This window comes from Colias eurytheme, chromosome 22, assembly GCF_061535395.1.
Source record: "Colias eurytheme isolate Ceu_HAF_F1 chromosome 22, ilColEury1 Martin Lab GWU primary, whole genome shotgun sequence".
Taxonomy (NCBI): Eukaryota; Metazoa; Arthropoda; class Insecta; order Lepidoptera; family Pieridae; genus Colias; species Colias eurytheme.
The window spans coordinates 5,346,335-5,371,518 of record NC_143001.1 but is presented as its reverse complement, the minus strand read 5'-3'; the positions used below and the strand labels follow the sequence as shown (position 1 = coordinate 5,371,518).

The window sequence follows — 25,184 nt, the reverse complement described above, 5'->3', positions numbered from 1 at the left end:
GGAGCCACGGGCGTGAAACCGCGCGGAGCGGCTAGTGTGAAATAAAAATGAGATATAAAACAACAACATGTAACAAAGTTTATTAAACACGATACAACAACACAATATAACAACAACAAACAGTCAACAAACTTAACAAAATAAATAAATCAACTACAACATGAAGACAGTTGAAAATGACTTAAAATTAAGGATTAAAACAATATTTACAACGCATGGCAGTATCATCTGAGTCAATGGTGACCTTTATGATGATGGATTGTTTTATATACGGGGATCTTAACGGGGTAAGGTTGGGGTACATGAACATGTACAGTCTTCTCTACTCTGATGGGTACATGCTTCTCAACGGGGTAGGGTACGTGTTTCACAACTGGGTACGGAACAACCTTTTCAATGGGAATAGAAATTTCAGTCTCCACCGGCACAGCTACAGGCTTGTGTACGGGAACTTTGACTGGATAAGGCTGCGGCACTCCAATAAGAATAGGTTTGGGTACATTTACGTGCAGTGGCCTATGAATGGGTACAGTGACGTGCTTGTAGTTTGGCACTTCGACGGGATGTTCTTCATCAACGTGTTCACCAACAGGAATAGCTTCTACGTTGCTGAAATCGTGGCCTCCGTGTCCGTATTCTTGACCGCCATCTTCTAGAATAAATCCTTGACCGTGACCGTTACCATCACCGCCGTGGCCTTCTTGATGTTCGGGTCCGCTCACATCACCTTGATGCCCGTCGAATTGGTTTCCCAAATCATGAGCCGCTTGTAAATAGGAATCTCCGCCAACAAAATTATTCAATACTGGACCGTGTCCGATGTCGAAGCTTTGACCGTGACCGCCTAAATCAAATCCCTGTTGCCCGTGACCATAATCCTGTCCTTGTGCTAGAGCTAGAGTGTAGTCATTTCCTTGCCCATGTCCGCCGGAAAAGTCTTGACCGTGACCGCCAGAAAAGTCTTGACCGTGACCGCCGGAGAAGTCTTGTCCGTGACCGCTGAAGTCTGCTTGTCCGCCTGAGAAGTCGTGGCCACCGTTGCTGACCAAGGGTGCGGAATATTGGTAACCGCCGTTATCGCCTTGGCCGTGTCCCCCGCCATTGTCGTATCCTTCAAAACTAGCCCTGCATGCCGCCACGGCGAACGCCAACAATATCTGGAAAGAAGATCGTCTGGTTAGTAATCATTTTGGACTATTCATTTACTAAAAAGTCTATTGAGATATTCTCTTCTATGTGATTAACTAAATATAGGTTAACGAATAATAAATGACAATCACTACATGCCGTCTATAATAATTAATTAGTAGTAGTAGTTCTAATAGATATTTATGTAAAATTTTATATTATGCATGTTGTTGATACAGTTATACAACAACAAAACTTGGTTCAGGTAAACCAGTTTGCACATAAAAAAGAATTAAAACAGTAAGTACGAGAATTGGAGTTACAACTTCTTTAATCGGGTTCGAAGCGAACTTTCTTTAATGAGTCTACTTAAATCCTTACTATGCACAGGATTGAAAATTATACCCCAAAAACTTTGGATAACCCGCTTTAAAATGGATAGCATTAAAATGCCAGTTGATAAAAGTTACAGTTTTATAAAAGTTTTTAAATATACGACGTATGAAAATGCTGAAAAATCGTGTGGAAATTACAAATTCGCTTGGTGAGTGCAGATAGGAGTGATAAAATATTATTTAAAAGTTTTCGGAGCAGTTTATGACTGTTGGTTCTATCCGATATAGTTTTGCGTATTGTAAAACCCTTTAGTTTGGAATGTGATTTAGTTACATAATTTCGAAATATCACTATATTATTTCTATTCAAAAGTTTGTTAAAATACAATCACTGAATCACGAATGTATCTAATTTATATATTTCTAGATAATAATATGTTCGATTTCAAGTTTAAAATAAACACGAAAATTATATTTTAATGCTTATGTTCCATATTTTAAGTTCTTTTATCCGTTAACTGATTAGTTACTGTATAAGTTAAGAGATAAAAGAATATAATATACAAATTAATCAATAAAACAATTTATTTGCCATCCCTGATATTAATTCAAAAACTGACAACCCTACAAAACAGGTGCACAAAATAAAACACTTAATTATGTCATTACGACCACAGATTATGTGAACACCGTTAAATAAGAGCATTTTGTTTGTACAAAAAGTAAATTGCCTTTCACTCGCATTCACTTGAATATTCGTAACTGATACATATATGATTCACTCAAAGCGTTTTAATTTGGTTCGAGCTTTTTAGTTTTACTCGCAATCGTAGAAAGATCATTTAAATTTTTTGATGTTAGTATTTTATGTGAATGTTAAAATAAATATAAACGTTGATATTATTAAAAAGACTTTTTATATGATATTTATAATGTTTCATTTTCAGGAAAAAATAAGCTTTCTGACGAGGCCAATTTCCAGGAATACAGAAGTCGATGAACTATATCGCACGTTTTATCGAGTTTTATCATTTAAAATAATAAAAATCGTTCTTTCTTCTTTAAAACAAATATCATGAATACAGTGATATCTTATTTCAGAATAAGAACAAGTTTAAAAATAACAGTCATATCAAAACCTTTCTTACACCGAGAAAATTAGTATTCAAAAATAAATTTTCAAAGCTCCAGAATGTTCGAGAAATAACCCGTAATACGACAATTACTTTGATCGTATTTCGGTGTATCAAAATATTGCTCACTGATCCATTGAGCTATTAGTTAGTATTACATAAATAACTATAGTACGACGTAAGAGCTAAGTCGAGCGTGAATTTTGGGTTTTTGCTTTTTGGCCCACTTCCTCGACCGAATTAGAAGTAAAAATTGTGTAATGCGGTTACTTTGAATAGAATCTCTAATACATATTATATAGAATACTAACATAATAGCTTAAGCTAGCTGTTTGCTCTGGATTCGCCTGAGTTGTCGTATTTTTAACCAACTTCGAATAAAAAGAGATTCTATGTTATTGCTGTAGTTATTGTCCTAATGCAAGAGGTCACAAAATCAAATCATTAAAATACGTTCAGCGGAACTAGAGTTATAAATAATGAATCTAACACGTTTATTATAATAAATAGGTTGTAGTCAAATTGATTAATATCGAGTAAAAGTCCCTTTCCCTTTTAGATAGGAGATAATTTTCTGTCTACAATCGAATAATTGATATAAGCTTTCTATCTAGAACAATCCATACTAATATTATAAATGCGAAAGTTACTCTGTCTGTCTGTCTGTTACTCAATCACGCCTTAACTACTGAACCAATTTGCATGAAATTTGGTATGGAGATATTTTGATACCCGAGAAAGGACATAGGATAGGTTTTATCCCGGAAATCCTACGGGAACGGGTTTTTCTTTGAAAACGCGGGTGAAGCCGCGGGCGGAAAGCTAGTTAACCATAAATTCACTGTTACATTCTAGCTTACCTTTACAACATTATTGTGGTAAAATGTATATAATATGTATGTATATTGTTTTATATTAGACAAGTGATCCACCCCGGTTTTGCACGGTAAACGCTGATGTATGATTCTTATTAGTAAACCTTCATCTTAAACCATCTATCTATTACAAAAACCTCATCAAAATCCGTAGCATAGTTTTAAAGATCTACGCATACATACCTACAGCGAAATGCGACTTTGTTTTATTCTTGGCAGTGAAAATAAGAGCAATCATTAAGACATTTCCTATACTTACCTTTATTTACATAGCCTTAATGGATCGGAAGCTTCAATCCTGATTAGACATGTAACTAATGCCTAGCGTAATCACTTAAGCATGCTCTAACACCGTTTCCTATACTAGTACCTATTTACACTTCTTGCAAGACATAAATTTTGTCGTCTTTAGTTAAGTATTACCTAATAGGTACAATATAGAGGGATGACTTCTTTGCTCTACCAAAAAGGTATCTACTGTAAAAAAAAAAGCTAATATCAATCGATTTAGAAAACTATCACCAGTTGAAGGATAGTGCCTTAGCTTAGTTAATTTTTGCCTTTTTTTTCATCCCTGACAAATTAGGCTGAGGCGGAGTCACATTTAAGAGGCAACTTTCAGCTCAACAACCCCGGTTCTTTTACGAATGAATACTGTCAAAATTAACGTGTAAACAGATGCTCATTTAAAATAAAAAGTTGTTTTATATTTTAATTTTAATTGAGCCCATTTCATCAAACCCTTCTCAATGTTATCCATTAATCCAAGGAGACAGTAAAAGCACACCTGTGTGACTGGACAAGTGAATGGTCGCCTTTCTACCGCTTATGGAACAGGTTCTGGTTAAATTATATAACTACTAAATAGTATGGACGTCCAGATTTAGTCTGTAGGTAATCACCGGAAATAAAGAGTCGAGTAAACATTACTGGTATCATTACCTATGCTGATTTTGAAAGCTATGAATAGTTTTAACGTTGATGGCAAACATATGATTGACTTAGATACTTAGTATAAAAATAATGGAAGAAGTATTTTTCTACATATTGAAGATTGTTAGAAAAGAAAACCTTCGTATTCGCGCTTGTTTGAAAGAATTAATTCTAATAGCACTTTAATTAATAGATATTTTCAGAAATGTCCTAAATACCTAAGTAATATCAATTTGTACGTTAAATCGAGACAAATTAATAATCAAAATCGGCCCTTTTATTTCAAAATTTCAAAAATTCTTTATTTGGAACATTAAAACTAATCTTCTTCTTCTTATATATAAAAATGAATCGCAAAATGTGTTGGTAAGCGCATAACTTGAGAACGGCTGAACCGATTTCGATAATTCTTTTTTTATTATATTCCTTGAAGTACGAGGATGGTTTTTATGTAGAGAAAACGTAAATATGTACCACGGGCGAAGCCGGGGCGGACCGCTAGTCTTCTTATATATAAAAATGAATCGCAAAATGTGTTGGTAAGCGCATAACTCGAGAACGGCTGAACCGATTTCGATAATTCTTTTTTTATTATATTCCTTGAAGTACGAGGATGGTTTTTATGTAGAGAAAACGTAAATATGTACCACGGGCGAAGCCGGGGCGGACCGCTAGTATATATATAAAAATGAATCGCAAAATGTGTTGGTAAGCGCATAACTCGAGAACGGCTGAACCGATTTCGATAATTCTTTTTTTATTATATTCCTTGAAGTACGAGGATGGTTTTTATGTAGAGAAAACTTAAATATGTACCACGGGCGAAGCCGGGGCGGACCGCTAGTTTAGCATAAACTCAAATTACGACGACGCGGACGTCCGTAAAAGCATAAGAGCTGTGGCACGGATGCCAACGCCCACCTCCATACATGAAATAAGTTCTATCTTATAACAATTTTAACAATAATATGCATTTATCGAAAGCTTTGCTTTTTATCGAAAGTTTTGAATTCTAACGTACGATAACAGCAGAAACAGAGCCTTAAACATTTTTATAAAGCTTATATAATAACTAGATTTCCGCCCGCGGCTTCGCCCGCGTTTGCAAAGGAAAACCCGCATAGTTCCCGTTCCCATGGGATTTCCGGGATAAAAACTATCCTATGTGTTAATCCAAGTTACCCTCTATATGTGTGCTAAATTTCATTGTAATCGGTTCAGTAGTTTTTACGTGAAAGAGTAACAAACATCCATACATCCATACATCCATACATCCATACATCCATACATCCATACATCCATACATCCATACATCCATACATCCATACATCCATACATCCTTACAAACTTTCGCCTTTATAATATGTATTTGATAAAAGAATGGCTAATTATTTCAATTGCAAGTGTGAAGTGACATCTTTTAATAACTCCGGATGCTGACAAACTTCCTAGTGAAAAAAATTTCATTGTTTTTATGTGAGAGGCGAACAAGCCTGTTACGAGACTAAAAAGTTTCCACAGTCTATGGCGCTGTATTAATTACAGAATTACCAAATTATAACAAAAAATAGTTAAGATGTTTAACGTTCAAAATTACAAAAACAACTGGGTTAACTGTTACTAAGTCATTTTTGTGATTAAAGCATTTTTTACCAGAAGAATCCCCTCTATCTTTGCTTTTAACAATGTTGTAAAATTTTCAAATTTTTTATTTGAAGTGTTAAAATATATTAACTACAAATTTCATTCTCATCTCGATAAATATCCTAATATTATGAATGCGATAGTCTGTCTATCTATTACTCTTCCACGGTCAAACCACGAAGAAATTTGAAATGGAAAATACTTAAAACTTAAGAGTCTAAACATATAGGCTTTTTTATGTATGTTAGCGCGTTTAATTTAAAGATAAAATTATATTTTAAAAGTAAATCAATTGACGAACTTAAATAATTATTTTAATAATAATCAAATGGATAAAAGTATTAATAATCATTTAATTATCAAATAATAATAATATTACATGTCATATTCAAAATAACGATCAAAACAACACAAATAACACCTGCACTGACTCACACAGTCACGCCACTCAAATAATCGTCCTATAAATAACGGTCGTCTGCACTCTGCAGTTGCGAGTCATTCTTGTACCGACTTTGGTCGAGTCAAGATGTCTAAAAAGTATTATATCAGTATTTAATTACGTAATACAACCACGCTTTAACATCAGAAGTAGAAGATGAACCAGCCCTTACTCGGAATCCTGGCAGGCTGGCACAAATTCTTCCATCATACTACGTGACAGTGTGCAACTGTCACTGTCACCATCATGACAGTATACCACTGTGGACTTCAATCTACGAAAAATTGGATTGAATTGACTTCAAGTAAACAGGGATGAAAGAACTCGCACAATGTGTGTTTTCTTATGCGTTGTGTGAAGTAAATGTTTGTGGTGTGGAATATTGTAACGGTAATGTAATTCATCAATATTATAATGTGATGTGCAATCCGGGCGGTTGTCCAGGATATTTGAGCCTTTAATAATTGTGGTAAGCGAATGACGTGCTTATGTCGCAAATAATAAGTTTTAGATCCCATGGAATTTGGATCCAATGTGGTGCCTTCGATGGCGCCCAGTGTAAGTTATTGTGGTGGTAAATTATTATTTTTCTGTATTTTGACGATTGAAAAACGCTTCTAAGCGAATTCCAGTTGAATAAATCAATATTTGAGTTTGAATTCATCGTGTGGATGTGATGGTGTTTTATAAGGTCAGTTTGGCCGAGCGGTTATGTTTGTGTTATAATACATTGTGTTCTGACATCACGAGATAAATTACCGTACTCATTTCAAATGAACGTACGATGACGTTTTGTGTTATTGTTTTACTATGGCCAAGCCGGATATAACTTGTGTTTTAACTTTTATGTTCCAGGACTTATGGTTATCACTTGAGAGTTGAGATACAGATGAGATACAGAAGCCGCTGTTCGCAGCTGGAAAAACTCGTTGAGCTATCGAATCCTATATAAATCACAATAATACTCGACAATGGTTGCTATGAAGCGAAAAGTACAAGCAATTGCTAGACTACTATTGTGTCCTATGTACGTGTAAGAATAGTACCAAAGCCAAATTTAGATGACCGTGTTAGCGGTAATGGAAACTAATTATGATAACCGACTGCCACTTGTCTGTACGGGTCTTCTGTGACTTAGTCTGACAACTGGGCAGATAATAATACAATCGAATGCCACTTGTCTGTACGGGTCTTCTGTGACTTAGTCTGACAACTGGGCAGATAATAATACAATTGAATGCCACTTGTCTGTACGGGTCTTCTGTGACTTAGTCTTACAACTGGGCAAATAATATAATAAGATGCCACTTGTCTGTTCGGGTCTTCTGTGACTTAGGCTGGCAACTGGGCAGATAATAATAGAATCGAATGCCACTTGTCTGTACGGGTTTTCTGCGACTTAGTCTTACAACTGGGCGGAAAATAATAATAACCTGATTGTCACTTGTCAATATGAATCCAGACAGTGGTTTAGTCTGACAACTGGACAAAGAAACAAATAATTTGAATATTATGTACTTAAAACATTTTGAGTTTTGAATTACCGCTCAGAGCACGAGCTTTTTTCAGAATGGCCGTGTTAGCGCGTTTAATTTAAAGATAAAATTATATTTTAAAAGTAAATCAATTGACGAACTTAAATAATTATTTTAATAATAATCAAATGGATAAAAGTATTAATAATCATTTAATTATCAAATAATAATAATATTACATGTCATATTCAAAATAACGATCAAAACAACACAAATAACACCTGCACTGACTCACACAGTCACGCCACTCAAATAATCGTCCTATAAATAACGGTCGTCTGCACTCTGCAGTTGCGAGTCATTCTTGTACCGACTTTGGTCGAGTCAAGATGTCTAAAAAGTATTATATCAGTATTTAATTACGTAATACAACCACGCTTTAACATGTATAACCCTATATTTTTCAATAATTTAATTATTTCATAACACAGTCGTAATTCTAAGAAACCATATTGTAATATAAACACGCGTGTATCCAATTAACTTCCGCACATATAATTTTATTTATGTTAATATTACATTTCTAATTCGCAAAACCTATTACGAAAATAATATGAGTAGCATATAATCGCCTAACATAGAATATTCGATTCGCAAGTCGCAAACATGAAAAAGATTTATATATGAGCCACTGAAACGAATAACTAGTGATGTTCATGATATATCGATACTTTAATAAATTGAATTGATATAAACTATAAATAAAACTTTCTTCTTATGCATTTATTCATATCTGTTCATTACACCATCAATCATTGAAATGTACAACATAATTTAAAATTAAATAAATAAAACATTAATCCAAAAACTTGTGACATTCAACATTTAGTTAAAATTTTGAAACAAACAAAAAGCGTAGTAGTAAAAAGGGTAGAACTATTTTAACCTCATAATATCACTTTTTCCATAGAATATGCAAAAACTATGTGAATAAGCATAAATAAAATATAAGGCAGCAGGCTCGAGGTCATAAATTTAGCACTATCATAACCCAGAGATGCTAAATTTTAAAGTCTTGAAAATCTAAGGCAAGCCGCTGAGCAATTTTAAACTCGTTACACCAACATTCAAGTTTCTTCTATCCCTAAGGAAACTAACCATTTTTCAACTGAAAATTATGCACTGCATACACTTCTCAAAATGAAAATTTCAACGTGATATCTCTAAAATATGGTTGAAAGAGACACGTCTTATTCGCGCTTTATATCCACATTTTTGTACTTTTTAGTTAATGGTTGAATTTTTAATCGTAAAGCACTTTTTAAAGTGTGTGTTGATTATAAAATTGCTTATAATAGTGATTCGACTAATAAAGCTAAGCTATCGTAAACGATATAATATTTAGTTCAATTGTACAAATATGTATGTAATTAATATGTACCTATGCATAAATCGTAAAAATGTATAAAAATATCAAAAATACTTTACTATAGTAAATTATCGATACCATTGTAACAAGCCTGGATGTCGAAGTAAATAGGCATAAATTGAATTGTGGGGTAATACCTATTCCACTGGCTAGAAGTAAACGAGCCTTGTAATAGTTATATCGACTTCAGGCTTTGAACGCTCTTTTGGTATTGTATCGACGTTTTTCCTACTGTTTTTATCGTGAAACCGGGAAAAAATACACGAGAATGCTTTGATAAGAAATTGGTTTGCCGTTTTACTAAGAATTGAAACTAACATGTTATATTATAATAATTTATTTTGTGGAAAGTAGCGATATAGAGATCCTTGCTGACTATTAACATAATTTATGAGAACGATTACGGAACTGAACAATTATTAATAAATATTATTCAAATTATGAAAAATCATATCAAAGAGGCTTTCTGATAGCAGAAAATAAATAAACGTTAAAAGTTATAAATTAATATTATTTTTGGGTTAAATGACGCAATATTTATTTGGCTTTTGATAAATAATCAGGATAATGAAATAAACTCATTATTTGATCACTCTTCTATACCATATAGAATATCAATTTCCTTACGGATACAATCCCATTTCCCACCTCTTTTCCTTATAAATACCACAAATAGGGATATTATGTAACAAACACATTAGCATCTGATGTTTAATGAACTAGTTATCGAACATGGAATCGCCTGCATGAATACTAATACCTACTCTCATCAGCCCAGAGCTCCGCTAATGTGAACACAAATGTTCGCTTAGAACTCGTATATTATTTTACAGAATTCTCACCCTTATACAAAAAGAAATATAGGCTATTTTCCACTGCACTGGTTTTGTACGGCGATATGAGGTGACGGCTTGCTAATGACTCATTAAGTCATTTGTAAGTACAGAGTTATAGCGCTACTTGCTTGGCTTATTTTTGTTAGTTAATAATAATTATAAGATAGGAAAATTTTGCGAAAGGATGTTTATTGTTTAATGTTCATGCTTTAAGAATGTAAATAATTAACATAATATTATGAAGAGCATAAGTGAGTCAAGTTTATAATATAGAGCTTGCAATCGGTGGTAAATGTTAAAAATATGGTATGACGATTCAAAAGTGAGTAAAGAAGAAGTCTAATTGAATAAATAAACGATTGAGTTTTGAGCTTTCTTTGATATGTCCTATTATATGATATCAGCTCTTATTTCTTGTTAAAGCGCTTTGTAGAGGCTCTATTTAATTATTCATTAATTATTTTACCCTTATAGACAACAGTTCTAAAAGATAGATAGATAAATAAAATAATATATTGTTTGCCAGTTTTATAAACGTTCTAAGTGACAACCCTAATTTGTCACCTGTCGTATGTATTTACAGATTATCTAGAAGTTAGAAAGTGCCTAACAATAGACCATTAGCTGTCAAAACAATTGTTTTTTGCGAGACAGATTTATCATAATAGCATTTATTGCGCAAGTTCTATAATTCGTCTATTGTTTTATTATGAGAAATTCAATTGTTTATTTCCAATTTTGGAAAACTATTTATTTATAACAATAGCTCTACTTTTCGTTACTAGTGCAAAATTATACTATTGTTTATCATTTGCAGTTTGAAATAATTGAATACTGCCTATATATTCGTAATTATATGAATGTCTGCCCAAAAAAGACATAATAATCTGCTAATAATATAACATTATTCGAACAATAGATCGGGAACTTTGCAATCGAAATATGAATTAAATTCTTAACGAAAATGAATGAAAAATATCTTAGTCTGACAGGACACAGAAGGCTGATCACTTACTTATCCCTAAAGAAAATCGATCAGAGAAACAGATGTGAAATGCATCTACCCCTTACCCCATACCCCACTAGGAGATTCGGGAACATAGAATTCATTTTGTATTAGGATATGGGATAGATGCTTTTGACTTCTATTTTACTGATCCATCTTTGCGGACAAGAGACCAACCAAGATTGTTATTTTGTATAAAATTGTACGACTTTTTTATATTATGCTTATTATTTGTCACTATTAATTATTTTCTTTTTTTCCAGAGCGCGCTTTCAACGTTAAGCGTCAATTCCAGGGTAGGACCGCCCTTGATTTCACAAAAAAAATTCCCGCTAATTTTCATTTTTATTGCGCGTAATTATTTTAATTAAATTCATGACAATGAACCGTGTTGTCCTAAACCTTTATTTTTGTTTCTTCACTCACAAAATATCACATTTTTTTCACGAATCACATTTTAACCAAAAAATAAAGAATATTCACTTTGGACAACAGAACCGTCAAATTTAAAGTAAAAACGCGCGCACAAAACTCAGAGCACAGATAATGTGTTTATAATTACAGATTATAAATTAAAAACTTAAACTTACAAATGTCTTCATGTCGATAGACTTAAATGATCTCACGACTCTATCGTTGTGTTGCGGTACCACAGATGCACTAACTTTTTATACAGTCAGGAAGTGAAGGTAGGAACTGAGAAAGGCTGCAGATTCATTTTAGAGCGGCTACTACAAACTTTTTTCCAATTAACTTTTTTTGTACGGTATGATTTTTGAAAAGGTAAAAGTGTGCCAATATTATGTTAGTGTAAATATTGTTTGTGAACAATTAATGCAATTGATAGTTATGCACTATGCAATCTGGGGCGGGTTCAATGACCTGTACGATTTATTGGTGGGTTGAAAATTTAGGAACTTGTACAATACAGGATTTATATTAAATTGTATCTAGCCTTTTAACAATAATGATTAAAACATAGAACGGTAGTGGTTTAAAAAGTTTATAAGAAAAATAGATAAGTATGTACAAAAAACCGGGTAGGTACCTACAAGTCATAAGTAAAGTAAGTCAATGGAAAATTCTTAAAGATTTTGTAATACATACAAACGTAATCCTATCTTTACTTTTAATGCCAAATAAGCTTATTCCTACTTTACAAGTAAATACAGAAGAAACATAAATCCTCACAAGAACTTCCCAGAGAATAAAACATAATTTAATGATCTTTTTTTAAATGGGAAGTAAGAAGACTGTTAATTGGTTATAAGATGGATCTTATATTTTATTAGTTAATAACAGAACTAATACTACTGCACCATATCCACAAAATTGTTTACATTTCTCTAAATTACTAGCTCGCCCTGGCTCTACGTGAATAAACTTTTTCGTAGTCAAAGTAGAGGCCCGAATTTTTTATAAAATTTAGGTAATTATTAATGTTAAAGAAATACCTTCAAAGAATATACTTTGTAACTGGACCTGTAAAAGCTGTTATTGAATAAAAATTGATGCAGGTATTAATGTAAAATATGTCCTATATTTAAAAAAAGACGTGCGTGTTTCCTCAGGAATTAGGCCACACTGATGCAGTTGCCATGATATAGGTACTAACAAAATAATATTTTCTTTAATAATTTTATCATGCACATCAACAATTGCAATAGATATTATTTAAAATTCTATGTTACCAGCGGATCGCCCCAGCATCGCCCGTCCACTCAAAGATCACAAACAAATCCAACGGTGAGTGAAGTTTTTTTAAATCGGTCTAGTAGTTCCCAAGATTAGCACATTCAAACAAACTATTCAGCTTTTCACTTTTGAAAATATAAAAGAAACAGCTATTAATATCAAACCTGATGAAATAATACTTATTTCGAAATTCCCTATAAGTATGAAAAGATAATTTGAGCAAAATTATCTTTAAGTAATTTTATGTTTCTTAAAACTAATAATTAGGTAATTAACGTAAAAAATTGAGTAATCTGTGCTACTGAACAGATTAACATGAAAGTATGGAAAAATTTAAGAAAAATGTGAATGTAATTTAGGCAACCTTTCTATTTTTTACGGTATGTTATTTCATACGTCGGATGTGTCAAAAACCGCAGATTATTATTATGTCATACGATTTTATAGAGATAAAAATCTATAGAATTAAGCCTATAGATATTATGATTAAGATTATGATATTGAATGTTTTATTTTTTTGATTGCTTGTGGATTTCCACTTTAAAATAAATGAGCTTAGTGACGATTAAAACATTTTTTTAAATTTCCATAAATAGGTACCTATATAGCTGACTTCCAAAAGAAATACTTTGGTGAACAAAATAGCAAGAAATTGAATCAACAGTGATATAAAAGTAGAAGCTTTGACTTTTCAAATACTAACAATTTTAAATCGATTTCAAAGCGTGTTATAGGTAATCTGTATGTGCTCAATTTTTTTGATAAAAAAAATACATTTTCTTTTTTATGAACAATTACTCTGAATGATTCAGACGTTAACATGATTATAATAATCATAGGTACCTAATTCACTACCTACCTCATTTTAACGGCGATATAATTATTGCATCAATATAATAAATTTTACAAGCGCATTGTTTTTACAACACTTCTTTATCATTAGGTAAAAACAGTAGGTAAATGTCGGAAGCTCCCTCCTTACAAACTGCTCGTGCTGTCAATCTGATTGCATAAGTTTTATTTATATAATTACAATCATTAACAAAAATTAAATCGTGTTAAATATGTAAGTACCTACATATATAAGATATTCAGTGCACAACAACATTCACTTCATCTCAACGCAAACACGAAGAGCATAAATTATTTTCATTTCCAACATACAGTTTAATTTTTGCAAATACGTAGCACAAACAGAGAAATTAATCAAACATAAACATGGTAAGAATATGGTAATTTGTTCGTATGAAACAAAACGATTCGACTGTTTCATCTGTTTGTTAATTGATTCAGGAACCAAGCTTTTCATATCGATTAAATGTGGTCGATAATTTTTATACGAAGGATTGATAAAATAAAACTTAGTAAAAACAGTACCATCTGAATGGTCTGATATTATTATATCATCTATAAGGATCAACTATATTAGTGTTACATCATAAATTTTATGATTATGTACTATGTAGGTAGTTAATTTAAAAGTACCTAAATAAAAGTGGAACTCGTGAATGGTGTGCTTTATTTCGAAATCTAAACAATATGATATCTGTAATACCATTGTTTAATCTGTAGAATCTATTTTTATCACAGATTTTTATAATATCAGTAAAAATAATATAAACCTTCTTGTTATATTATAAATTACTAGCTTTCCACCCGCGGCTCCGTCCGCTTTGTTTACGCACCGCAGTCCGCACCTTCCTCGAGAATGACTCTATTAAAAAAATCTGTTCCTTAGTTTTGAAAATCTTAGCATACAGACACACAAACGGCGAAAAGTGACTTTTTTATACTATAATGATAATTTAAAACAAAAAGACATTGATCTGTAAACCACGCGAGTGAGGTCCGGGGCAAAGCTAGTCTAACAGGACCCTTCCCCTGGGACCATGGTGGTCCTATGCAAATTATCTGTGTATATTAAAGGAACATTTAACAGACATAATATTTTGTATAAAATACATCATATTTGACAAACATGAGTAAAATATGGTGTGAAAAAAAATATAGAAGTTCAACTACTCTTAGTCCATGCATGTTCATAACATAGCAAGTCGACAGCTTATTCAATGAGCACAGAAACAACTTCCGATTTCTAGTTTGCTGAGTTTGCTTCCTAACCACATCCAATGGAAAATCCCAGTATTTTTTTTATTGGAATAATTAAAACATTATAAAATTCAGATAAGCATAAACAGACAAAAATATGATATCATGAACCAAAGTCATAGAAATCCAAATAACATTGTTATTTAGATTTCTATGACCAAAGTCCTCCGAAGCGCCTTGGCCGATTTTAATAATGGTTTTATTTTATTATTATTAGGTAGCTCTGATTATAGGTTGTAAATTATTTTCATATCCCAATAAAGATATTCGGATAGAGTAACGTTTATTGGGTCAGTGAGATTGTAAACATTTGATGCGTGACAAACGAAGCATTACTAAACGTAGCTGATAGCTGATAGCTCGTCAATCATCCATGACTTAGGAAACCCGTTAACAAATAATGCATTTATGCTATATGTAGTTACAAATAGCCTTAAATAATAAAATTAATACATTACAAATTTTAATGGATTTTAAGCGTGATCATTATAATATTGTTATCCCCAAATTATCCTGACGGACGTTTCGCACACTTTGCAGCGAGCTTGATCACGGGGAGACTGATGTTAAATATTTCTTGTCAAGACAAGACATTTTTCATTTTTGAATGACCATCTTGATGGTTTAACACGTTCGCTGCGGCACAGATATATCTGTACTTTCCATTACTGCGTTACGGGTCGTTTTAAACCTTGTCCTATACCAGAGATTGTGGCGGCACGAGGCATATTAAACCCCACCGCCCGTAGGAGACCAAAATCCTTTTTTTGGCGCCAAATAAGACAAAGTGTGCGGCTTTTGTCGTGATTATTATTAACAATGAGTTCATTAACCTAAATCTACCGCCGCCCGTGGTTAGATTAGTTAGTTTAGATTCTATGGGTAAAATAAAATGTGGGGTCTGATGTACCCCATACCGCACTGAACAATAGCAGTTTTTCATATAATTTAGTGATGGGAAAAGAAATATCGATTTTATTTAATTATATTTATTTATCAAACTTATGGATGTTTTTTATTAAAACAGGCCAAACCAGAATATTGTTTGCAACCAGTGCATTCTGTGAGAATTTCCTTTACTTTTTTTGTCGGCCTCACGACTTGTTAAGAAGATGCGGAGTTTTTCGTAACATCCTACACATCTCCTCTTCTTTGATCCCTTTAAGAGATGATTTGCCTTGTTTGTTGGCTTGTTGACTTGGGCAAGAGTTAAATTTTGATGAGCCATACACCGATTGCCGGGTGTTTTGGATTTGCCGCTAGTTGATTCAATGAACAAACACACTAATAGTAATCATGATTATCAACCTATTTGAAGAAAGTTACTCAACATGTCACATTCACGTTTCTATTAACGATATTTATTATAACGAGTAGTTTGAAAATTAGGTACCTGTATCCACATTCAAGTCCTTCTTTGTAAAAGCTTCAATAAGTTGTTCCACAAATAGTCTCGAATGCGTTGCACAACACTAACCGCGTGAAGCTAGCTTAGGGTGCGGTACGAGGTGCACGGTGGTACGAGGTGTTCGCAACCTCGTTCCGCACTGTGTTAGAATTTTTATTTGTTCAGTGCGGCACGAGGTCTAAGAAACCCGGTATTAAGGTCGGTATACCATTGAACTAGGAATCAATAGCACATCTCAGATATATAGATATCACTTTGATGGCAGTTATGCCTCCCGCACGACAGAGAAGTTTAAGTTTTTTCCTACCGCTATAACGACGAGACACGGACAGGGTGTTTCAAGCCCTGTTTCGCAGCGAACGTGTTAATCATGAAAAATGTTTGTGAATTATATAATTATTATTGAAGTGAAAACTTCTTTAGCGGCGTTGGGTATAAAATCTTAAACTCGCGTCAGGACACGTGACCTGATCGAAAAAGCGTAAGACGGATACCGTACCATTCCAAAATATCAAACATGCTCAACGTTAATAATCAAGTTTTCACTTCTGCCCGCACTCCCGGAGTGCAACCCGTTTTTGTTTTTTATTTTCAGGCTTAAAATCTAAGATCAAAATTTTAAAATATTTTATCAAACACGAGCACTAAAGGTTTTCCAATCATGTATTTAATGAAAATAACGAATGGCTCGTGTTTTTTTAAATATTAATTTATCTATTCTTTGGGAATGGAATGAGATTGACTATATAATCAAATGGCGGCTTTTAATACAAGATAAACAATGAAGCCGATTAAAAGTAAAAAAGGAACTCTCAGAGAAAGTTCTATTCAACACAAAGGTAGTTATTAGTTACTCAGAATGTGATTAAAATAACGCCTAGTGCCAAAAAAGCAATAATTATGTTTTGTTTTACTTATATACAGTTTTACCCAAAAATGTATCGGTACTAATTTTATAATTACCACAAAAACTATTAAATGGATTTTGATGAAATTGGCTATGTGATTTATATACCAGAACTAGCGGTCCGCCCCGGCTTCGCCCGTGGTACATATTTACGTTATCTCTACATAAAAACCATCTTCGTACTTCAAGGAATATAATAAAAAAATAATTATCAAAATCGGTCGACCCGTTCTCGAGTTATGCGCTTACCAACACATTTTGCGATTCATTTTTATATATAAGACTAGCGGTCCGCCCCGGCTTCGCCCGTGGTACATATTTACGTTTTCTCTACATAAAAACCATCCTCGTACTTCAAGGAATATAATAAAAAAAGAATTATCGAAATCGGTTCAGCCGTTCTCCAGTTATGCGCTTACCAACACATTTTGCGATTCATTTTTATATATAAGATAATACAAAAGCTCCTAGCTAGCTTTCACCTTCGGGTCTGCCCGTGACAATGCCCAATGGGTCAACCTGGGTCGAGCAGGGCCGAGCGGATAGTGATTAGTGAATATAATATGTACCTATTGTAATACCTTTTAGATATATTTTATTTTATTTTAGAAACAATTAAAAATATTTGATGAAAAGAAAATTACCTATACCAGTTAACATCTAATATACTTAGGTAGGTACATATTTATTACTAGCTGCGTCCCGTGGGTGAAAACCCGCGTTCCTAATCGTTATAAAATATCAAATCAAAGTTTAGCCTAAATTACACCCAGATATCTTTCAGTGAAAGTCCCGTCCAAATCGGTCCAGCTGTTCCCGTGATTAACCGGAACAAACACAGACAATAAATTTAAAAAATTCCTATTTTAGTATGTGTAGGTACCTACAGTGTATATATGCATTTGGTAAAAAGTGGTTATTTCAATATCACAAACAGACACCCCCAATTTTATTATTGTTATAGATTTAGTAGAACACTAAAAGTATTTTATCTATATTTAAGCTTATATCGCTCAAGACAAGTTAACAGTTTGATTGCACATAAATATAGTTTATTTGACTTTAATTATGGGTATAGATTCACTTCCTAGTGGAATCGTACTCGTATACACATTAGTAATAAGTTACGGGTAAACTATTACGTTTGTACATTTGCATCTTGACTAGAAACAATAAAAATAATAGTTTAATTCATTAAGTACCTAAAAATATATTTTCAGAAAAGAAACAATGTTTATAAAAATGAAATTGGGTATTACGGTCATAATTAAATTACTTAATTCATTTATAATTAAGACGTCAACGTAGGCGAAAACTGGAACTCTTAATTTTTTTTAATCTATACTAATTAGTTTGTTTGTTTGAACACGCTAATCTCAGGAACTACTGGTCCGATTTGAAAAATTATTTCGGTGTTAGATAGCCCATTTATCGAGGAAGGCTATAGGCAATATATCATCACGCTAAGACCAAAGGCAGCGGAGCACTGCGGGTGAAACCGTGGAGCATAGCTACTTTATAATAATTCCGTGGAATGTAAAATCAAACACAAGAAAATAACACAGCTATTTCATTATTATGTAAGTAAGATCTAAACAGACATTTGCAATTCTCCAGCCCATTAGCATCCACCTTTAACAAAAATCATTACATTTGTGCATTAATCGTAATAGTGCAGTACATTCCTTTGAGATTTCACTTTCATTTTCATTTAATCACGTTCAAACTAGATTCTTACGCTCCGGATGGTTATACATCAAACTACATGACTACCAAATGATCCTGCATTATGAAATACTAGCTGTAACCCGCGACTTCCCCCGCAACAGAAAATAACAGTTTTATTAGGTACCTACTACATAATATTATCTTAGAATATAGATATTATTTTCTATGATATTTCTACTCTACTACTTTGTGTGTAATACCGTCCTATACGGACTTCGGTTTCTTAAAATATTTAGAAGGATACGCATCTTAATAGATATTTCTATCAAAATGAGATGACCGGGGTAAAAAGAAAAACTACCATTATATTGTAAGCTCTAACAATCCTCAGACACAAAAATCATAATATAACATCGCTCTTTGGCGACGTAAAAGAAAGTCAAACAAACATTTTTTCTTCTAGTAGATAGTTCGTATTAGCGGAGACAAATCAGGTTCAATAAAACGTACCTAATCTACTATATAAAAATAAGTCGGGTTTTCCTTCCTGACGCTATAACTCCAGAACGCACGAACCGATTTACACGGTTTTGCATTCGTTGGAAAGGTCTCGGGGTCCGTGAGGTTTATAACATAGAAAAGGTGTCTCTGGTGGCGAAACGGAGTTCGCCCGGTTTGCTAGTTGTCTATAGATATCAATCATTCGCCCATATTATTTGATCCAATGCGAGTTGGTAGATTAAAAGATTAGATAATAATATCTTATTTTATTTCCTAATTTTTTCAGAAGCTTTATCTATTGAGCCACCACTCCATAGGCAAAAAAAGAAGAAGAGCCACCACTTCTCTTCAAAAAAACTCAGGTAAGTAGTACACTCTACATTTCGTTCAAAGAGTTGTTATCAAAACATCTAATTTTGATAATAAATTTTAATTATGGTTATTATAATAACTTGAACAAATTGCTTAATCACAACAAGCGTTCAAAGATTGTATCTCTTGCAATAATTATCACCATATTTTGAAACGGTTTGTTATAATAAAGAATAAAGATAAAGGAGATTGTTACGATAAACTAGATAACTTATAATTTTACCCAGTCATTACAGTAAAAGTAAAATGATGTTATCTTTTAAGTTCACCTTACCTAACTTTTGCGCCTTCTATTTCCTTCTTAGTTCTTATAACTATATAAAAGAAAAAAATAGAGTTAGCAGAAACAGAGCCGTTGTAGATGTGCGACTTTTCGTCTATAATATGTGAAAGAAGAAAAAAATAATGAAATTAATTATTTTTGAAATAAACGTAGGTACCTAGAGAAGACGGAAAGTTGACAGTAACTTAAACATGCTTTGATATTTATAAATCTTATATATAAAAATGAATCGCAAAATGTGTTGGTAAGCGCATAACTCGAGAACGGCTGAACCGATTTCGATAAATCTTTTTTTATTATATTCCTTGAAGTACGAGGATGGTTCTTATGTAGAGAAAACGTAAATATTATGTACCACGGGCGAAGCCGGGGCGGACCGCTAGTCTTATATATAAAAATGAATCGCAACATGTGTTGGTAAGCGCATAACTCGAGAACGGCTGAACCGATTTCGATAATTCTTTTTTTATTATATTCCTTGAAGTACGAGGATGGTTCTTATGTAGAGAAAACGTAAACATGTACCACGGGCGAAGCCGGGGCGGACCGCTAGTACTTTATAAATACATATTATATCATTTTAGAAGAAGTTGAAAGGGTTTGCGTAATGATGTGTTTGTTTCTCGTAATATACTTCCAGAGATATTATGTATAATTAAAAAATCAAGTTTTAATAACACTGTATCGGAATCAAGTTCTATCATGCCATAATATTATGTCGAGTGAAAGCAATGAAACCCTTTCATTTTTCTTAATTATTAACGCCTTGTATTTTCAGTCATTAATTCCACAGTAACTTAGCTGTAGAAAGGAATGTTAGTGCATTGAAAACGGCACTAAATTGTATAGTGCATTGGACATAGCAAGAAATTATTGTATGGAATAGATCTCAATAAAGACGGATGCATTATCGGCCAAATTGTTTAGCCATTTATGTAGTGTAGGTTACTATTATTTCAATAAATTACAGGATGGCATCCACAATAATAGGTGAATATAGTCGCGTATAGAATCTCTGAATATAACATTAGTTTTTATTAATGTTTGTTTTCGGGTTCCGTACCGAAAGGGTAAATCGGGACCTTATTACTAGCTTGTATACGTAGTATATTATTATTAGTCTGTGCTATTACTGAAAAGTCACTGACCGTCTGTCTGTCCCCAGGTTGCTATTTTACCAACAAATACTATAGTGTATAAAACAGTATGAAATAAATAACACAAATATTTTTAGCTATATTATTAAAGCCTAAGAGGCTAAGAATAAAGCTGTGTCCTTTTAATGCATAGAAAGGCATAGAATGTAGTATTTTTTAATAAATAATATAAAAAATAATGTGATAAGGGCGATTTAATCGCAAAGCAATAAAGCCTTTAAATACTTAGTATACCTCTTACCCGCTCTTACCTCTTTCTCTAATAAATACAAATGCACATTCAAATGCATACTAGCTTACTAGGTATTATATTATTGGCAATTCATTAAAAATTTGTGAATACTGAATGCGTCCGAATGTTGTCAAAGACAAAGAGGGTCATTGTGTCACTCTGTAGTCTGTCAAAATTGTCAGCTGTTGTCAGCTATCAAAACCGAATGAGTTGTTGAGGTTTTCAAGAAGTAAAAATATAAAATAGGTGTGTTTTCTGTGAAATTTTTATCAAACTGTATTAGAACATTGCAGAATATATACCTACATAGACTCATTTCAATGTGCAATTAAAAAGAAATTATTCAATGGTCCTGTATAAATGAAGACTCATCGCAAATTATCGACAGTCGGCATCATGAGGAAATATTACCAACTAATCCTGTTTGTGGTTTGTTTTCTCAGCATAGTGACTCTGCTTATGTACCGTCATGAATATTATAAACTGCGATATGTGCTAGAAGTATTAAACATATTCGGAAAACCCGGTTTATCTGAGATTGAGTTCTGCGGTCCCGGTTTCAATGCTACGATGCTGTCAGAGATATTGAGGAATTCGTCAATGGAAGTAAAGGAGACGCCGCCTTTATTTCAGGAGATCGATGAAAACTTTTATTCCTATTCATCATTCCTTCGTTCTTATCAAAAGTATGAAGAGCTTACCCCACAACACGCTCACGTTGTTGACACAATCGTTATAGGAAAAGCGCATGTATCACCAAACTTTAGATGCTATATTTGGCTGGAGAACGAATCGAAACCAAAATCTGGCAGGTTCACTTACAAAATTGTATCTGAACCTATAAATAACTTTAGACTGTATGTCTTTGAATGCTCAATGAATAAAAACTTTGGTAAGCCGAAAGGAGTAAGTTTTTTCATAAACGATTATAATATTAACCCTATACATGCACCAATAAACAGATTAATTCGAGTGAATACAAAAAGAAAAGTGCGAGAAAGAAGTAACATTAGATTTGTTAATACCGTTGTTCCAGCGATCTGTGTGATACCAAATCAAATACCTATTGTATCAAGAGATGCATTTATAGAGTTCTTAGTCTTTCACCACATGGTAGGTGTCGACTATTTCACAATCTATGACAGCATGATATCTGAAGACGTGATAAGGCGACTAAATCTTTTCCCAAACGATATTACTCAATGGAACATTCAATTCTATCCATTGAACTACCCTTTTATTTTCTCTAAGTCGTACGACATAGTGCGAAATGCAATTGAATTGGACTGCTTATTCAGGCACTTTAGATTTGATAAGGAGGAAGTGAATAAAGTCAGTCATGTTGCAGTTTTATCGTGGGATGAATTTCTAGTACCAAGAGTTCATACATCTCTCCAAGCTTTATTAAGAGACTATGATCCTATGCTAACAATAAGATCTTCAAAGGTTGAAAGCCTCATATTCTGTTTGAATCAAAATGACGATGACAATATAGATATGGGTTACCCGGAAATAATGAAAAAAACGCATTATTACAATGTTCCAATAGAAAAAACACAGATTGTCATACGGAATTTGGATACCATGATATCTTTTGAGGACATTTTCAATATAACAACAAATGTAAAGAGCATAACATTGGATATGCTAGCTACCCATAAATATATGACTTGCAGCGATCCTAAGAAATTTAACATAAATGGTTACAATGAGAGTGAAATGCAGATATTCCAACACAAATTCGAAGGTGCCATGATGAAATTTAGCGATAGATTAGTTAGTGATAAAATATACAGATTGTATACGTCAGGACAAATCTGGGAGAAGAATAACAATGATAATGTTAGAGATATGCTGTAGATATATTGGTTGTATTATTACTTTTAAGATAAAGTATTAATACAAGGACCCGATGAGCAGCTATGCCTGATAACTCTAAACTGTTAATTTTTCTTATTAATTAGTTAATATTATTAAGTCATAACTTTTGTTACTAATAGATTTTTTACAGGAAGCATAGCACTTGGAATAAAATTGATTACTTGTTTACATACATACAATTACAATTTATTACAATATACAATTAATATTGATGTGAAAGTATATAAATATAAAAAGGCTACTAAAACAATTTATACAAGCCAATGTTTCCCTAGCTAGGTTACTGGGCAACCTGTGTTTAGGAGATGTTTCTCCTTGCTGCTTGCCTCTACAATAAATTCACAAAAAAATTTTGTTATTAAAAATTTATAAAATCAAACTCACATTATAGAAAAATAAGGACTAGTTGATTCTTCCAAAAGTGAATTTAATCAGCATTTATAGTTAAATAGTTCCGTAAAATAATAATCTTTCTCGCACTGTATGAATTTAGCTTAGTATTAGAATAGAATGTGCCTTTTACGAGAATTATTATTACTCTTGCTTGAATATTATGAGACTGCTTTCTATTGGTATCAAAACAATGAATTTGATGTGCTATTGTGTTTAGACATGATATAATCATGAGTATAAATAACCACAAATTAAATTAAAATGGTGTAAGAGAAAGGAAATAAAAGTAGGAACTGAATGTGTTTGCTATGAACATAAAGAAAGATAATAGTGACAACTTGTTACATCATAATATTATATTGTCAATTAGGAACACAGCCAGTTAGTCCAAAATTTGTTAAACCAATAATGTTGAGATGAAAAGGTTAATTTAAAAAAATTGATAACATGATCTCATTTCATTGTAACATCCATTTTCAAACATCAAATTTTCACTTTTAAATTTAAAAACGTTTACGTTCACGTTTTATTTTAAAAAAATTATTATGGCCATTTTACTCATAAGGTTAAGTAGGTACTTTCGATATCAGTTTAAAGTTTTTTGATATCTGCAATAGTTACGGAATGTGTAATCGCTTGTGCACACTTAACGATTACACCCTGTTTATTCAATTTACTCGAAAACCCGTCATTTTCTCTTGATGTGAGTATGAAGAGTTGAAAACATTAATTAAGCATTATTAGTTTCAAAAAGGACTGAGTAAAATATCCTAAAACAATACCATATCGAATTTAAAATAAAATTCGTAGTTATATCTATTTGATAATTATTCACGGTAAAGATAGTATACAAGTACTATGTTAAGAATTAAGATGCACCATGTACCTAGCCTGTAAGCAGTAAGATATCAAATAATCTAGTCCTAAGAGTTGTCGAAATGTTGTTTAATTAGTGCTTTTTGTTATTGAAACAATAAAGTTCGTTTTGTATTTAACACGGTTTATTCTTTCACTCACCTACCTTTGGCTATTATTGCGCACCACAAAATAAATTAATTCAAATACTTAATGTTAAGGAAAATAATTTTTATTATAAATTTTTATATGGCATACACAGTAATCACTTCTCAATTTACCTATATTATACTAGCTGCTCCGCGCGGTTTCACGCCCGTGGCTCCACTCCTGTTGGTTGTAGCGTCATTATATACATATATAGCCTATAGCCTTCCTCGATAAATGAGCTGTCTAACACCGAAAGAATTTTTCAAATCGGACCAGTAGTTCCCGAGATTAGCACGTTCAAACCAACATTGCCGTTGAATAATATGGTGTTTATCAA

The 25,184-nt window shown here is 32.8% G+C and overlaps 2 protein-coding genes across 2 annotated transcripts; one reads left to right on the top strand and one right to left on the bottom strand.

Moving 5' to 3' along the window:
• Positions 1-55: 55 nt before the first annotated feature.
• On the bottom strand, positions 56-11,935 carry LOC149898683 (uncharacterized). Its single transcript, XM_090114938.1, has 2 exons — positions 11,827-11,935; positions 56-1,157 (listed from the first exon to the last, which is right to left on the bottom strand). The coding sequence occupies exons 1-2, from the start codon at positions 11,836-11,838 to the stop codon at positions 234-236; spliced, it is 936 nt and encodes a 311-aa protein (XP_089971064.1). The 5' UTR covers positions 11,839-11,935; the 3' UTR covers positions 56-233.
• Positions 11,936-21,756: 9,821 nt separating this feature from the next.
• LOC149898682 (uncharacterized) lies at positions 21,757-23,982 on the top strand. The gene has a single exon (XM_090114999.1). It carries the CDS (start codon positions 21,929-21,931, stop codon positions 23,426-23,428), a length of 1,500 nt encoding a protein of 499 aa, XP_089971125.1. The 5' UTR covers positions 21,757-21,928; the 3' UTR covers positions 23,429-23,982.
• The last annotated feature ends 1,202 nt before the right edge of the window (positions 23,983-25,184 follow it).

Excerpts from the sequence above, each read along its gene's own strand:
- LOC149898682 (XM_090114999.1), top strand. The coding sequence starts at position 21,929 with ATGAAGACTCATCGCAAATTATCGACAGTCGGCATCATGAGGAAATAT.